General features: G+C 33.6%; 2 protein-coding genes across 2 annotated transcripts; one reads left to right on the top strand and one right to left on the bottom strand.

Moving 5' to 3' along the window:
- Positions 1–238: 238 nt before the first annotated feature.
- Phum_PHUM503230 (ae-1 binding protein aebp2, putative) lies at positions 239–8,935 on the top strand (the record flags this gene model as incomplete). Its single annotated transcript, XM_002430840.1, has 8 exons — positions 239–300; positions 820–2,473; positions 4,956–5,095; positions 5,274–5,443; positions 6,820–6,950; positions 7,068–7,135; positions 7,225–7,419; positions 7,501–8,935. 8 exons carry the CDS (start codon positions 239–241, stop codon positions 8,933–8,935), a joined length of 3,855 nt encoding a protein of 1,284 aa, XP_002430885.1.
- A 5,075-nt stretch (positions 8,936–14,010) lies between these two features.
- Phum_PHUM503220 (uncharacterized protein) lies at positions 14,011–15,782 on the bottom strand (the record flags this gene model as incomplete). The annotated part of the gene is made up of 7 exons (XM_002430839.1): positions 14,011–14,172; positions 14,267–14,462; positions 14,533–14,840; positions 14,925–15,054; positions 15,151–15,376; positions 15,463–15,659; positions 15,772–15,782. 7 exons carry the CDS (start codon positions 15,780–15,782, stop codon positions 14,011–14,013), a joined length of 1,230 nt encoding a protein of 409 aa, XP_002430884.1.
- Between the last annotated feature and the right edge of the window lie 884 nt (positions 15,783–16,666).

The raw sequence follows: 16,666 nt of genomic DNA, 5'->3' as shown, positions 1-16,666 counted from the left end.
CTTTGATCCTTCGTACGAAGGATTTTTCTTCTTCCACGTTTGTTTTTTTTTTTTTCTTTTATTCTATCGTTTTGGCTCAAGCAGAAGACGCATTATTTTATTTTTAAAATTTCAACAAAAAAATTTACCTGTTGATAATATTATGTTCGAACGGATTGTTATGGTCGAACCGAAAAAAAATAGTAATGATGATGATGATGATGATGATGATGATGATGATGATGATGATGATACCCTGATGGTCCCGTTGATAAGGACACCGCTGGAAAATGGTTTGAACTCAATATGCGTGACCTTGAGGTGAAAACTTATGAGTTATCGGGTAGGAAAATGTTGTTTGTGCCCATCTCATACAAAACAATGCCACGGTGACGTAATGAATTCACTTGTGCGTTTAAAAATGGTGCGTGTGCGTGTGCCTATGTGCGTGAGTGCATACATGCTAGTTCGAAGATCTCCTTCTGCCCCTCACCCCCTCGTTAATAAAAAACTTGGCAGTAAAAATGAATTGAATTTATTCTGTTGTATTCGATGCATTAATTTCGTCGTCGTCGTGACCCAAATTTAATTTAAAAAAAAAAAATGAAATGAAACTGTGTATATGAATAATGTTATTATTATTATTATTATTACTGTTATTGGAGTCCGTGATTGGATTGAGGATAAGAAAATTTGGCGGTAAAATAATAATAATTTAATTGACCGTTTCGGAAATGTTTTGGTTTTTTAAATTGAAATTTTTGTTTATTCGTTTGTTTGTTTGTTTGTTTGTTGCGAAAAGATTTTAATTTTTTGTTTTGTTTCTTTTGATTGTTACAGTGGGATAGCCGTATCGAGTAGCGCTTCTTCCGGAACAAGTGACATCACCGACCCGGGTTCTCCGTTCAGCACGTCGAGTGACGATTCGACGAGTTCACCGGGAAAGTGTAAAATAATTGAAAAAAGGAGTCAAAGCGAAGAGAAATCAGAATTATCTTGGTCGGAACCACCGACTGAGAGATGCAGGAGCGAAGAGAAAATTTGGACGAAGACGACAGAGGGAGACACACAGTGGGAGAAGAAAAAGAAGAAAAAGCCGGAGGAAAATGAGGAGCAAAAATGCTGCAATAAGAAGACTGAGAATAATTTAATAAAAAACGCGTCTGAGACTGATTTTAAAATGGCTCCAAACGTGCCCTCGGCATCGTCTCCCTGTGACATATGGACTTCGATAAAGGGAAACAACACTGCCAATGACAACACTGCCCATTTTAATAAATCTGATAGCAAAGCCATTATTATCAACAAAAGACTGAACGTCGACGACGTGAACGAGTCGATACCTTCTCATCCTCCATTAAATAATAATAATAATAATAATAATAACGTAGTTAAAGTCCCTAGTCCGATTCTTAGTGAAATTGAACACGACGAACGTGTCATCGATAAGAACAATAAGAAGAAGAGCAGAAACGATAATTGTGAGGGTCCGAAAGTGAAAAAGAGAAGGTCGAGTTACGATAGCGGAAAAAGTGCCACGAAGGAAAGTACCGACAATGGTGGTAATAAGATAATAATAATTAAAAATGGAATCGTGAAAGGAGGATCGTGTGAGAAATTCGGAGTCGGATCCGTGTCGACGAAACCTAAAAACGACAGGAGTCGACATCAGGGTAAAATAACGGAATATTTTAAATCTCAGATAAAATCACTCGTGGGATCGAAAAGAGATTTCGGTTTGACGAAGAAAGACGCGACGGGAAATGGGAGCAAATCGAAATTGGTGTCGGGAACGGAAAACCTGGAAGAACCGCCGTTGAAAAAAATCGTCAAAGTCGTGCAAGAGGATAAACAGGGAGCCCCGCAAGAAGTTCCCGTTTTCGCGAAACCCTCGTCCAAACAATCCCCCCCACTTCACACCATAATGCCTTTGACGGAGCCGAGCCGATTGTTTTCGCAGCTTTCGAACTTGCCACGAGCCGCGGATTTCCTTTTGAGCAAACCCGCGGAAACGAAAACGCTTTTCAATAAGATATTACAAAATCACAAGAATCGGAGCAAACTCGCGGAGAGTTACTTAAAATGCAGGACGGTGCTCAAGCCGACGGGGAAACCGACACCGGAAACGGATGGAACCGTACAAAATCACGCGCCATATGATTCTAGTAGTACAAGAAATAACTATAACATTAATAACATTAATAATAATAATAATAAAGAATTAGATTCGAATTTGTTAAACGTTGTAGTTGTTTCAAATGTAACGAACAATGATGTGATCTCAAAAACCGTGGAAGAAGAAAAAGCGAATGCGATAGGATCGAAGGAATCGAATCCTCCGATATTATCCGTACCGAAAACGATAAGGTTTCCGGCAACGTGTCACAGCAACAGGGTGGATAAACACAGGACCTCGAGGGAAAGCATTTCCTGCAGGTGGAACGCATGCTCCGTACAATTTGATAGTGCCACCGGATTACTCGAACACTTACAGGTAAGGAGAAGGAAAAGAGAAGAAGTGAAAGAGAGAGCGAGAGAGTGAGAGGAAGAAAGAGAGGAAGAGAGAGAGAGAGAGAAAAAGAGCGAAAGAGAGGAAGAGAGAGAGGGAGAAAAAGAGCGAAAGAGAGGAAGAGAGAGAGAGAAAGAGCGAAAGAGAGGAAGAGAGAGAGAAAAAGAGCGAAAGAGAGGAAGAGAGAGAGGGAGAGAGAGAAAAAAAGAGCGAAAGAGAGGAAGAGAGAGAGAGAGAGAGAGAAAAAGAGCGAAAGAGAGGAAGAGAGAGAGAGAGAGAGAGAGAGAAAAAGAGCGAAAGAGAGGAAGAGAGAGAGAGAAAGAGAAAGAGATAGGGAGGAAGAGAGAGAGAGAGAAAATTAGTTCCACGACGAGGAAAATTTCGCCCTTTTTCCAAAAAGAATTTTTTTTAATCTTTCACGTCACGTTATCAGAAATTGTAGTCGAAGCCCTCGAGTGCCTGTCATCGATATTCTTCAACACTTATTCTCCTTCTTCATCATCTCCTTCTTCTCCTTCTTCATCTTCTTCTTCTCCTTTTTTGATTTTTCTTCAGCAATTTTTTTTCTCACTTCCAGTCACTTTTTTATTATTCATTAATAGCCAAAACAAATCCCAATCGAATAATTTTCAGCCCCTCTCTCTCTCTCTTTCTCACTCTCTTTTAATCGACGGGTAAAAATTTATTTTGTTTGTTTGTTTGTTTGTTTGTTTTTCATTCGTTTTCAGGTTCGTTTATATACACGGATATCAAATTATTTAAATGACTTTGATATATTATTACTTTCTCTCTCTCTCTCTCCCTTTCTCCGCGACGGAATAATTTTTTCACATGAAATTCAATCGTCTTCGTCTTTTATTTAATTTCTCTTTCTTTTTCTCTTTCTTCCCATCGAAAATTTTTATGAAAAGAGAGAGAAAGAGAGTTTGCACATGCGAACGTTAAAACATATTTTGGTGGCGGCGTGTCGAGTCGTTCGTCACCGAAGAAAATCTTAATAATCAATTAGGTTGTTAGTACAAGCGTGTGTGTGTGCGTGCGTGCGCATGTACCTGTTTTTAAAGCGTGAACAAACACAACAACAACAACAACAAAAAGGAAAAAATCGTTTTAGACGGACATCAATCACTTATGCATACTTATCATGTTCGTGTCAGCTGCTTCATAATGAATTATTATTATCATCGTGTTATATCTCTCTCTCTCTCTCTCTCGTAAGGAGGGGGGGATTCATTTGTTGAGCTCTTATTACGTCGGGAGAGTAAAGAAAAGTAAATAAATTAATTTCCTTTTTTTACAACGGGGTGGTAACTCAAAGAGAGAGAGAGAGAGAGAGAGAAAAGATGTAGGAATCGGTGGGTGGACAACGGTTGGTTGGTTGTTGTTGGTTGTTGTGTAGGCAGGTGAATATCGTCTTTTACGTCATTTACGAGGTGTCAGGTAGTACACGAATAAGTTGATACTCGAACGAAAAACTCGATTTCACGTTTGTTTTAATTATCGATCGGGGGAAGGGGGGAGCAGGGAAATAATGATAATAATAATGTTTTAATTAATAAAAAAATGACATGCGGAGGTGATGGCGGCAGTGACGGTCGTAATGGCGGTGGCGGTGGCGATTGACCGATGGATTGACTGAATTTTTCTTTTTCTCCCTCCCACCCTTTATCTTATATCCAATGTTTTCGAATTCGTACGGAAAAAGAGAAAGAAAGAGAGAGAGAAAGAGAGAGAGAAAGAAAGAGAGAGAGAGAAAGAATGAGAGAGAGAGAAAGAATGAGAGAGAGAGAGAGAAAGAGAAAGAGAGAGAAAGAAAGAAAGAGAGAGAGAGAAAGAAAGAGAGAGAGAGAGAGAAAGAAAGAGAGAGAGAAAGGGAGAAAGAGAGAGAGAGAGAGAAAGAAAGAGAGAGAGAGAGAGAAAGAAAGAAAGAGAGAGAGAAAGGGAGAAAGAGAGAGAGAGAGAGAGAGAGAGAGAGAGAGAGAGAGAGAGAGAGAGAGAGAGAGAGAGAAAGAAAGAGAGAGAGAGAGAGAAAGAGAGAGAGAGAGAGAGAGAAAGAAAGAAAGAGAGAGAGAGAAAGAATGAGTTTCCGAATAAGGCTTTCGGGTTCGATTTCCGGTGATTTTCGGTGGCGAAATTATTATTATTATTATTTTTATTACGTAGTAAATTTTGGTTACGTAATTTTTTAAATGCGTGCGCAAAATTTTATTTTAGTTGTTTGAGGTCAAGGTCACCATCCGAAAAAAAAAACAATAATAATAATAATAAATTTTATTTTTTCTGTATTTATATCCGAATCGAACCTGATATTTTAATAATTATTATTATTATTATTACTAAGGTAATAAAATAAAAATTTATATTAATTTATTATTTTTTTCGGTAATAAAAAGAGAGAGAGAAAGAGAGTGAGAGAGAAAGAGAGATAGAAGTTGAGACTAAATTTTTTTTATTTTTTTATTTTCAGTCTGCACACGTTTTAACTCAGGTCTCTGGAGAAAAATTCGTTTGCCTTTGGGTCGGTTGTAAAGTTTTCGATCAGAAATCATGTTCCAGAACCTGGTTGGAAAGGCACGTACTCTCACATGCCGGAAACAAACCCTACAGGTACGTACATACATGCGCGAATACAATTTTTTTTTTTTTTGCATTTTGCAAAAAATCATTTATTTACTTCTCTCTTACGCATTCCGTGCGATTTGTTAAATGATAATAATAATAATAATAATAATAATAATAATAATAATAATAATAATAATAATAATGGTTTTTCTTTCTTGTCCAGGTGCATCGTCGACGGTTGCGGTCAAGGTTTTTCAACTCAAGCAATTCTCGAACGTCACGTAAACAATCATTTTGCAGCAGACGTTAAAAAGGCATTAGATAATTCAATAGTTCATAAATTGTTTCGCAGAAATGGGAAAAAGTTACGGTATCGGAGGCAACCGTGGTCAGGTTAGCACAAAAAAAACCGATGTTTGTTTGTTTGTTTGTTTGTTTGTTTATCATATTCGTACGTATATCGATCGATCCATCGATCGCGCGGGAATTTTAAAGATAGAGGGAAAAAGGAGTAAATTTTTTTAACGGAAAGCCCAGTAGGAGGAGAAGGAGGAGTGAGTTTAAGCGTTAATTAAACAACTTTAAATAATAATAATAATAATAATAATAATAATAATAATAATAATAATAATTTATGGAGATTTATTCTCGTCTCGCTTGCGGTCAGAAATAATAATGATGATAATGATAACAAAACTGGAGAAGGAAGAAAAAAAAGTTTTTTATTTTTTCACATTTCACTCAAGAAAAAAAATTGGAATTAAAAAAAAAAAAAAAAATGACGTCGTTTGTTTGAATCTAATATTATTATTATCATTATCATCATCAGCATTATTATTATTATTATTATTATTATTATTTTAAATATCGTTCTCGAAGTCGGATTTCGATGAATCGACGAGAGTAATCGATCGATTGATAAAAACAAATAATAATTTTTCCCCATTTTCCTTTAAACCTTTGGGGAGGAGGGGAGGGGAGGCGGAGAGGTTTGCAAACGGTTATTAATTAGAATGGAGAAAGGTGGAGGGAGAGTCACGTGACACTTGTAAACGCGTTCGCACTAATTAATAATTTGAATAATTGTTTTTTTTTTTTTGTTTTTGTTTTCTTCTTCTTTTCCTTCTTCTCCTTCTTAAACTTTTCTTTTCTTTTTTTTTTTCTTTTTCCATCAACTCCATCGAAAAGTTTTTCGTCTGCTTTTCGTACCGTACGACGGGGAAAAAAAATAAAAAAAATAAATAAATAAGTTAACAACCGAGGATTCGACATTAATTAACCTCGCGTGTTGTTCTTTTTATTTTCCACCTTTTTTCCAGTTCTTTGCTACTACGCCTCATCCCTCATTTGTGTCTCTCGACTTGACGTGTGTGCGTGTGTGTGCATGCGTGCGCGTGTCTTCGTTCCGTTTCTTCCCTTTTGTGTTAATCCACTTCCTCCCATCTTTCCCGTTTTTCTCTTTCCCCTAAAGTTTTCCTCCAACAAAATGTTATTATGAATGTGGACAAAACGATTTTTATTGTGATGGAAATTGGTAATAAATGACTATTATTATTATTATTATTATTATTATTTTATTGATATTCGTGAGTGGTTTAATTATTATTGATCACTCCATTTCCCCCGCCCGCCTCCACCGCTTTTCCCCTCGATTGTTTTTTGAAAATCGTTGGATCGATGGATCGATCGGTAGACGCGAAACATTTCAAAATGTAATAATTATCATTATTATTATTAATATTAATTTACCGATGAATTTGATTTTCCAGCTCGAATGTTCGATTTTTTCGATTCTGGAATAATGGAAGGTTTAGAACACAGACTCGTAAAGTTGACCAAAGCTCGAACGGGAGGCGACATCACGGATATTCCTGGAAAATCCCTCGCACTCACTAGTCAGGTACGTCGTGTATCCTTCCCCGTTTTTTTTTTACGACGGGAGAATAGGGAGGGAGGGGGGGGGGTAAAAGAGTTTGTCTTATTATTATAATTATTATTATTTATTTTCGTTTTAAAGGTCATCGCGCGAAGAATGACCGAAAATGGAAAACAGCAGTTCCTGCTAAAATGGTTTCCCCAAAACATGTAAGTTTTTTTCCTGTTTAAAAAAAAAAAATGTCGAAAAAAAAGAAAGAAAAAAATTAAAAGGGGGGGCTTGGGTGTTTTCTGAACAGATTGGAGGATGAATGGGTGTACGAAGAAGAATTAATTAGAAAGAAAACGGTTTCAATTCCGAGTCTTTCACCCTCAGTGAGTTCATCACTTCAGGAAACTTTAGAATTGGTGACAAGATCATCATTGACTTATAGAAAAGGAAGGAGAAAAAATAAAGGGGTGGTTGTTGTATCCTCGTCTGTTCCTACGACTCCGTAAGTTAATCATAGAGAGAAGAGAACCTTTTCTGACTCTCGAGGTTGTACGTCACGTGATGTATTTATTTTTGGTTTCAGGGAAAAATTGGAAAACTACGAAGAAGAGGGATCGATCAAGGATTGCCCCCCGGTTACCGAAAAACCGGTAGAAAAGAAGGAAGAGAAAAGGGAAAATAATAATAAACGTCCCGACGAAGAGTGTAAAATCGTCAAAGTCGAATTGGAAAAGAAAGTTAAAATGGCCGAAGAACCCAAATTACCGCCGCCGAATAAATGCACAGTCGTGAAAAAAGTCAAAAGAAAAACGAAGGTGAAGAAAACGATGGAAGAAGGAGAGAAGAAAAAATTTGACGAACCCATTTCGTTACCTCCTGTCCTAGCAGCAAGAGTTCCTGTTTACGATGATAAGAAAAATGATTGTTTGATAGAGGAAAAGACGACGGTGTCGCTGAGAGCCAAAGAGGAAGGAGGAGGAGGAGGACCCCACCCGCACGGAGTCACGGGAGTTTTACCAGAAGAAATGTCAATGGTACCCGTTTGTTCGACCGCCGAAGAAATCGTACCCGTCCAAACAAATGGAATAATAATGGATAACGGTGCAAAATTAATTGGAACCCCAAAACCGGAAATGATAGTTAACGGTCCGCTCAAATTGGTCACGTCGCAGTACATCGAACAACCTTTCGTGCAAGCGGTCATGCCGGTACAAATGCCGGTAACATACCAAATACCCATCGTCAAATTATCACAAACCTCTGGAATGTTTTTCTCTCAAGTACCAAATTACATAATACCACCCTCGCCTCCGGTTTTCGGTCCCCCTCCTCCCCCGCCCGTTTCAACGTTCAGAAACGGTTTTCATTTTTCCACGAGCGGTACCGCTGTACAATTTCAAGCATCGTCGACGACGCTTCAACAAACGACAAACGGTTTCATGCAAAGTACAAATTCATCCGGATTTCAAATCGTTCAATCCCCCGCCGCGAACATACAGCAAAGCGTCCTCCTGACCGCATTTCAAAATTCCGGAATTCCGAACATAAATATAAAATCCCCGACGTTGAGGTTGTTGAATTGTCAACCCCTCATACTCAACAATGCGAAACCGTTGACGAACGTGAGTTTAACTGTCACAAACGTGTCGTCGGTATCGAATCCGAACGCCGCAAGTGCTGCTGCTGCCGCTGCTGCTTTGACGGTGCCTACACTCGGAGTTCCAACGATGGAATCCCCAAATAAAACCGGTCAAAAAATAATAACGGCCGCGACTCCGAATTCGTTGATGCAACCGATGAAAAACAACCCGGGACCAATGGGTGTGGCGGCGGCGGCGGTGTCGATGGTGACGAGTGGTACGACGACTCCAAAAAAATTGACTCCGAAAAAATTAAACATATTACCCAAACCGCCGACGACGACGAATTTAGGATCAAAAAGCGGAATCGCAGACGGAGGGAAGAGTAAAAAACAGTGCCTTCAACCGTGCGGACCCGCCCCCGGCACCACAACGTGATTGTAGGAGTAAGAAAATGACCAAGACAACACAACAACAACAACAACTACAAACACGTTCGGTGTGAAACAAACGGAAGAAAAGGTCACTAGGTGTTTAAAGACGACAAACAGCCATCTAGAGCCATTAATGTAGAGCCATGTACAGTTTGCCTACTGTTTAAGGAGGTACGTCGACGTCGACGTCGACGACGAGGACGACGACGACGATGACGTCACCGATGATGGAAGAGAAACTGGAGGAAAAGAAAAGAAAAGAAAAAAGGTTTTTTTTTTTTTTTGGTTTCCCCCCCTTTCCCTCCACATTTTCCGTTAGTTTAAATTTTTTTTTAATAATAATAATAATAATAATAATGTGTATATTATCATTTACGATAACGTTAATTTTTTTTTTTTGTAATTTTTTGCTACAGTTAAAAAAAAAAATTAGGGATAATAACAATAATAATAATAATAATTTTTATATGTTAGGTACGTGCGTGCGTGCTGCGTGCGTGCGTGCGTGAGTGCGTAAATTTTTTTTTTTTTTAATAAACTTCGCCTCTACAAATTTTATAGCGCTTGTTTTATAGTTAAGTTGATTTGCTATATAAATTACATGTGTATTTAAAAGATGGAGAATTTCCCCCCTCCCCACCAGGTTCGTACCTGAATTTTTTAGTTACGAGGCGAAGTTTTGTATAGCGATGACGATGATGATGATGATATTTTTGTTTTGTAAGGATTACTCGCGAACCTATGTAATAACTTATGTAATGATGATGATTGATCATATCTAACGATGATGGTAATGATAATGATGATGATAATTTGTATGTAATTAATTATTATTATTATTATTATAAAAAAAAGAAAGAATCCGTGTAGATGATTTTTAACTGTACATGATTGTGTTCACTTTTTTTTAGACGGTTGTTATTTACGTATTATTATTATTAATTATTATTATTATTATTTCACGAAGTGTAGATAAAACGAAAACATTATTATTATTATTATTATTATTATTTTGTATTCGTTTGAAGGTTTCGATTGACGTTCGGAAAAAAAAAAAAAAATGGCAAAAGATTATTTGAACATTTTTCGATTTTTTTCCGCTTTTTAAATGCTCATTTTTATGTTGCTTGCATTGTTATCAACAATCAACAAACAACGACGACGACGACAACAACAACAACAACAACAGTAAAGAAAAAAAATCTCGATGTGATCTCGTTTATACAAAAACATTATCATTATTTTTTTTTTTTTTTTTTTGGAAAAGTCCGTAGAAGTTGAATGATACGTTTGCGGCGGCTGCTGCTGCTGCTGCCACGTATAGAGGGAATTGAATAATAATAATGATAATAATAAAGTCAAGAGTAAAACAGCTCTGGGCACTGCCATTTGTGTATAAATGAAAATTTTTATTACTTATTATCATTATTATCGTCTTGAAATGGTTTTAATACGAAAACGAATTTTTTTTTTTGGAATGGTCGGGGGGAAGAATGGGAAGAGGGGGAGATGTTGCTGCTGCCGTTGTTGTTGTTGTCGTTGTAGTGAGAAAAGCGAAAGAAAATATTTAGTGCCATTTTTTTTTTTTTTTGTTTTCTCACCCGAGAACCGATATCATGAAGTCAATAATTAATTTTCTTGTGCCACGTTTTTTTTTTTTTCTTAGAAGATAATTAATACGATGGTGACGTCACAGATGACGGCACACGATGGTCACCGCGAGACAGAGACAATCTCTATTCGTACATGATTACAAAAGGAAAAATAAGAAAATGTCAGCAATATTTACGATGCATATTTAAAAAAAATTTTTTTCCCGTTATTACGTTTCCGCCATTTTTAATAATTTCCGTTTCCGTTTGAAAAAAAAAAGTTACCAATTCAATATCGAAATGAAAAAAAAAAATAAAAAAATTTGACAATCTTAATCGTATTCAACGAAAGAATAAAAATAATAACGATGATAATTTTTTTTTTCGTGGCATTAGAATCTTCTTCCTTTAAAAAAAAAAATTAATTTTATTATTGATTGTAACCGCGTGTGTTTCATATCGCGAAATTTTTTTTCAAGATGTAATTAATTAATCGAATGTTGCTTTAGGCGGGTTTATAGAATGAAAGAAAAAAAAAAAATTGACGTGGCACTTGAAAGAAAAGACAAAAAAAAAAGGCCTTTTCATAATAATGTTAAAAAAAAAAAATTGAAGACTTATTTTCGTATTATCATTCATCACTAAAAAAAAAAAATAATATTATTATGATATGATTAATAAAAAAAAATCAATAATAATAATAATAATGATAATAAACAATATAACTTTGATGATGATAATGATGATGATTTTTGTGTTTTTTTTAGTTTTTAATTTTAATTTTTTTTTTAATTTTATTATATTCGATGAGATCGCATCGAATATAATAAAAAAATGTATAAATATGTGAATAAGTTTATATATATATATACATATACATAATAATAATAATGAATAATAATAATAATAATAATAATAATAATAATAATAATAATAATAATAATAATAATAACGAATAATGCACACATTTAACGCCGCCATTTTTTTTCTTTTCTTTTTTTATATTAATTTTTTTTGTAATTATTTTGTCGTTTATTATTATTATTATCATTATTATTAATTTTTTTAGTTTAATTATTATTATTATTATTATTATTATTATCATCATTTAAACGTAATTTGAATCACGAAACGAGCGCGTTTAAAAACAAAAAGAAAAGAAATTTAATTTTTTTTTTTAATCTTTTTTATTTATTTTAAAAATGTTTATTTACTCTATGATTTATTATTATTGTATTCATTTGTTTTTTTTTTGTTTACATTTATTAGTTACGAATTTAAACGAATGATGGCGTTTCTAAGCGTTTGTTTGCGTTTTCTTTTATTTTCTTTACTTTTTTTTTTATTTTTTTATTTTCCCCATTATTATTATTATCATCGTTTTGATTAATTATTATTATTATTATCGTTTTCATTTATTATTATTATTATTTTTTTTTTTTTTTGGTAAAGGGCAGCGTTCGAATACGAAATTTAAAATTTTTCGCGCGTTTTTTTTCCTCACCTTTCAATTCTCTTCGATCGAGTAATAATAATATTAAAAATTAAGAAACAAACAAACAAACAAAAGGCAAGCAAACAAACGTCGTAGCTCCATTGAGTTTATGTATATATATATATATATATATATACATATATATGTATTTAATTCCGATTTTTCGTGCTCAATAATAATAATAATAATAAATTATTTATGTAATTTTCTTCCCTCATGTGTTCAATTTTTTTTTTTTTTTTGTATCCCCCGAATTATAACGATGCGTAATCATTATCATTATTATCATTACGATTTGTTTTTTTTTTGAGAGAGAGAGAGAAAGAGAGAGCCTATATATTCATATATAAATTTTTCAAATTGACTTATTATTATTATTATTAATTTATAAAAAAAAAAAAAAAAATTTTTTTTTGTTCGCCGCGTTAAAAAAAAAACGTGCGACGCGGTTTTTATATGTATTTATTATTATTATTATTTTACGTATTTTTTGTATTTTTTTTTATAGGCTCAATTTGCCACACAATAATAATAATAATAATAATAATAATAATAATAATAATAATAATTTGTAATAATCGAAAGAGCATTTAAAAAAGGGAAGGGAAGGGAAGGGGAAGGGTGAGAAACAAACGTTTCAAACTTTCCCTTTCCCTTCAGCCCCCCCTCCCCTGAATGATCTCAAAATCAATCAATCAATCAATCAATCATTCATTCATTCATTGTCTCTTGTATCTAGCTAATGATAATAATAATTTTTTTTTTTTATTATTTAAATTTTTTTTTAGGTTTTTAATAAATAAATAAATAAATAATTTTTTTTCTTAAACAATTTTTTTTTTTTTTTGTTTAAATCGTTTTTCATCTATCTATCTATCATTATTATCATTATTATTATTATTATTATTACCGTCGTCGTCGTCGTCGTCGTTGTTAATTTAAGGAAAAAAAACCGGGAAAATAATAATAATAGTAAAAAAAAAATAAAATAAATTCGGAGTGACGTCACTCTCGCGTAATAACTCTAGTAATAGTTTAAGTAATATTAATAATAATAATAATAATAAATGATAGTATTGATAAGATTCCGAGGGTCGTTTGGTTATTTAGCGTAGCGTAATAATAATAATAATAATAAATAAATGTACTGAGATATGATAAGCACTAACTGAAAAAATAGATAAAAAAAAATAAATATATTATATAAATAATATTTAAAAAAAAACGATATCAAAATAATTTTTCCCCATCAATAACCATTAGAAAATTTTTATTACGTATATAAATTTTAAATTGAATCGATCGATATATCGATATATCGAACGGAAGGAAACAAAGAAAGAAAAACTTACCGTTAACGTATATATATATATTTATATTTATAATTTAATATAATACAAAATAAATGTACTCGACATGAAAAAAAAAAAAAATTACAAAAATAAAAGTAATAAACTGGATAAGAAAAGAAAATTTACTGGAGAGGAAAATTCTGGAATGCTCGAGAACAAAAAGAAATAATTGAGCAAAATGGATAAAAGAAAAGAAAAGAAAATTTTTTTTTAACCGTCATTTCTATGGAGAAAATAATTCCTCTTTTTATCTTTCTCTATCTTTCTCTTTTCCTCTTTCTTTCTTTTTCCCACTTAATGACGTCATCACCGATAAAAATTAATTAATAATAATAATAATAGTTGCAACGATAAAAAATTAATTAATAAATAATCGAATCAACAAAGAAGAAGAAGGATTCGATTGAGAAAAAAATTTTTTTTTTTTTTTTTTTTTTTAAATTTATCATACAAAGATTAATTCGATCAATTATCTCGATTAATAATCGATAAATCGATAAATCGATTTGTTATGGCTAATGATGGAAATTAAATGAAGGTAACTGATCAAGAAACCTTTGAAAAAAAATTTTTTTTTTTTTTTTTGGCTCTTTTTGTTATCGTAAAAAAAATTTTTTTAGGATGATGATAATAATAATAATTATTCTTCTGTTATTTCGTTATCGACACGACTATTTTTAACTCCAGTTTTTCCAGTCCATGGATAAACTTCCGGACATGGTTGACACGTTCTCATATATCTAACGCCACTTTTATGCCACAAATTACAAACTTTCGGATTGTTACATTTTTTAGCTTTTTCCTTTAAAACAAACAAACAAATTATTATTATTATTATTACCATCTCATCGAACGTGGAAATAGAAAAATGATAATAATGATAATGATAAACTTACCACGTTACATTGAAACGGTGGAAAATTATTAACGGTCGATAATGGCTGTGGATTTCTTGTATATTCTATGGCTTGCCACGTGGTTACCAACCAAACTTCCGGCATGTTTACTATCGTATCCAAAAATGCTATGAAACCTTCTTTGTGATGTTCGTGTGTGAACCAAGCGGCGTGATAGTATAAACCGAAGGGAGCTCTGTTAAAAAAAGAGAAAGGAGGTTAGTGACGTGGAAGTAGAAAAAGGATTCAACAATACGTTTACGTACCTGTTGGTCGTGAAATGTCTTTCGAAATTTTTAATCAACATTTTATAAACTCCGTCTGCTGTTGGAGGATTCGAACATGCGTCACCCATCGAACATCTACCCCCGTTCAAATCCTGCCACATGACCATGGGTACTTCCCAAACTCCTGGATAACTTTTTGTCGGACATGGAGGAATCATACAATCGTGGAAAAGTTTATAATCGAGAGTGTAGGGCCAGCTGGGTGGACGATTTTCGTAAATGGGCATAGATGAATCGTACGTGAAATTAGAATCGTATAACATTTTAAACATTTTATTACCACCGACCTGTAACCGATAAAAAACAATGGGAATGAGTTTATGTAATTCCAGAATGATTGATTGATTGATTGATTGATTGATTGTACTCACGGCTAAAAATGGCGCTCTCATTCCACGTACGTCTTCTAATCTTACGCCACCGTAAGCGGCTAATATTTCTCTTTGTCCTGCTATTTCTTTATTCCATTTCTTTTGTGAAAATTGTTCACCGAAACTGTGACTGTAATGAGAGAGAGAGAAACGGAAACGGAAGTGGAATTAATAATTAAATTTTTGGCGGGAAAGTTTAAAAAAAAAAGGTAAATAAACGACTTACGTTATTGAATGAGATGCGATTTCGTGTCCGTTCGCGTAAAGATTTTGAACTTGTGAATAATCCGTCCATTCGTGTGATACGTAAAACGTTGCCGATATTGGACAACCGTTCGGATTGACACGTCCACGTTCGAATAATTCAGCGTATAAACCTTTGTTTAAATCGTTAACGGAATCGTCGAATGTTAATAAAACGAGTTGGGGGATTTCTTCGGCGTTGTAACCACCTTTGAAATAATTCGTTATTTTATCATTTCCGGTTCCGTGTGTGTTTTCGGTGGGGGGAGTGGGAGGAGAGGGTAGGGGGTCGTACCTGGAATATCCTTTCCGCCGCAGTTACAATCTGGCAAAAGGCAAACATCTTTTCTACATTTGGCAGCACTTTTATCAGGAGTCGGCGTAGCGTATATGTTTTGCGGTCTTCTCGGAGGATATCGATAAATGTCGACAAATTCCGATGCTTTCGATACGATTGCCGTCGACGGTTTGAGAGTCGGTCTAGTACCACGACTGAAATCACACACAAACAAAATTTTTATTGATCATCTTTCTTTGAAAAATTTTTATTTGTATTTTCCTGTTTCCGGAAAACTTACCTCGGAGCGGGTGTTCCTCTATTAACGGTAACTTCATTTCCGGTATTTTCAATTGTATAACCGCCTCCTGGTTGTCTGCAAAAAAAAAATAATAATGATAATAAAATCGTGTAGAAATAATTATAATGTTGATTAATGCAAATAACGAGCAGGAGCGTAGCAGGACACGAGCGGTTTACTCACTACAAAAAAAAAAAAAAACATGCACGATTTCAGCAATTTTGTTTGTTTTTGTATAAATGTGGGTGTGTGTATATGTGTGTGTTTGTAGCGTTTTGCAAATATTAACAAACAAACAAACAAAAAAAAATCAATAAACAAACAAAAAAAAAATTAAAGAAATTAAAAACAAACAACAAAAGAAAAAAAATAAAGCTTTAAAGCTGACGCGAATAAAAAAATTTTTTTTTAAAACAAACAAACAAACAAACAAAAATGTTATGAGTTTGTTAGGTGGTGATAATAAGTGATATAAATAAAATGATAATAAATGATTTTTTTTTTTTTACATATAAATAAAAACGTTCGTTCGTCCGTTTGTTCGTTTGTCCGTTGTTTGTCTTGGTTCCATTTGTTATGTTTCTACTGTGACGTCACGCGGGTAAAAAACGTCATTCGCGATTACGTCATCACACTTCGTCGTTTTTTTTTTCTTCTTTTTCTTCTCCTCCTCCTTCGTTTTGTTTTCGTTTTTTTTTTTTGTGCAAACAAACATATTATTTATAACATAAACAAACATAATAATAATAATAATAATTTACAATAAATAAATAAACATTTTAATAAATTTTTATGTATACATAAATATATACATATGCATACGTATAAATAAATAAATAAAAGCTTCAAGTTATGCGTTTGCGTAAATAAATAAATAAATGAAAATCGAGCAACAAAAACGTTCGAGAGGCAAATAAATAA

The sequence above is a fragment of the Pediculus humanus genome, genomic scaffold (genome assembly GCF_000006295.1).
Source record: "Pediculus humanus corporis 1103172108269 genomic scaffold, whole genome shotgun sequence".
In the NCBI taxonomy this organism is placed as follows: domain Eukaryota; kingdom Metazoa; phylum Arthropoda; class Insecta; order Psocodea; family Pediculidae; genus Pediculus; species Pediculus humanus.
The sequence above is the reverse complement of the archived record's forward strand: the minus strand, read 5'-3'. Positions and strand labels throughout refer to the sequence as shown.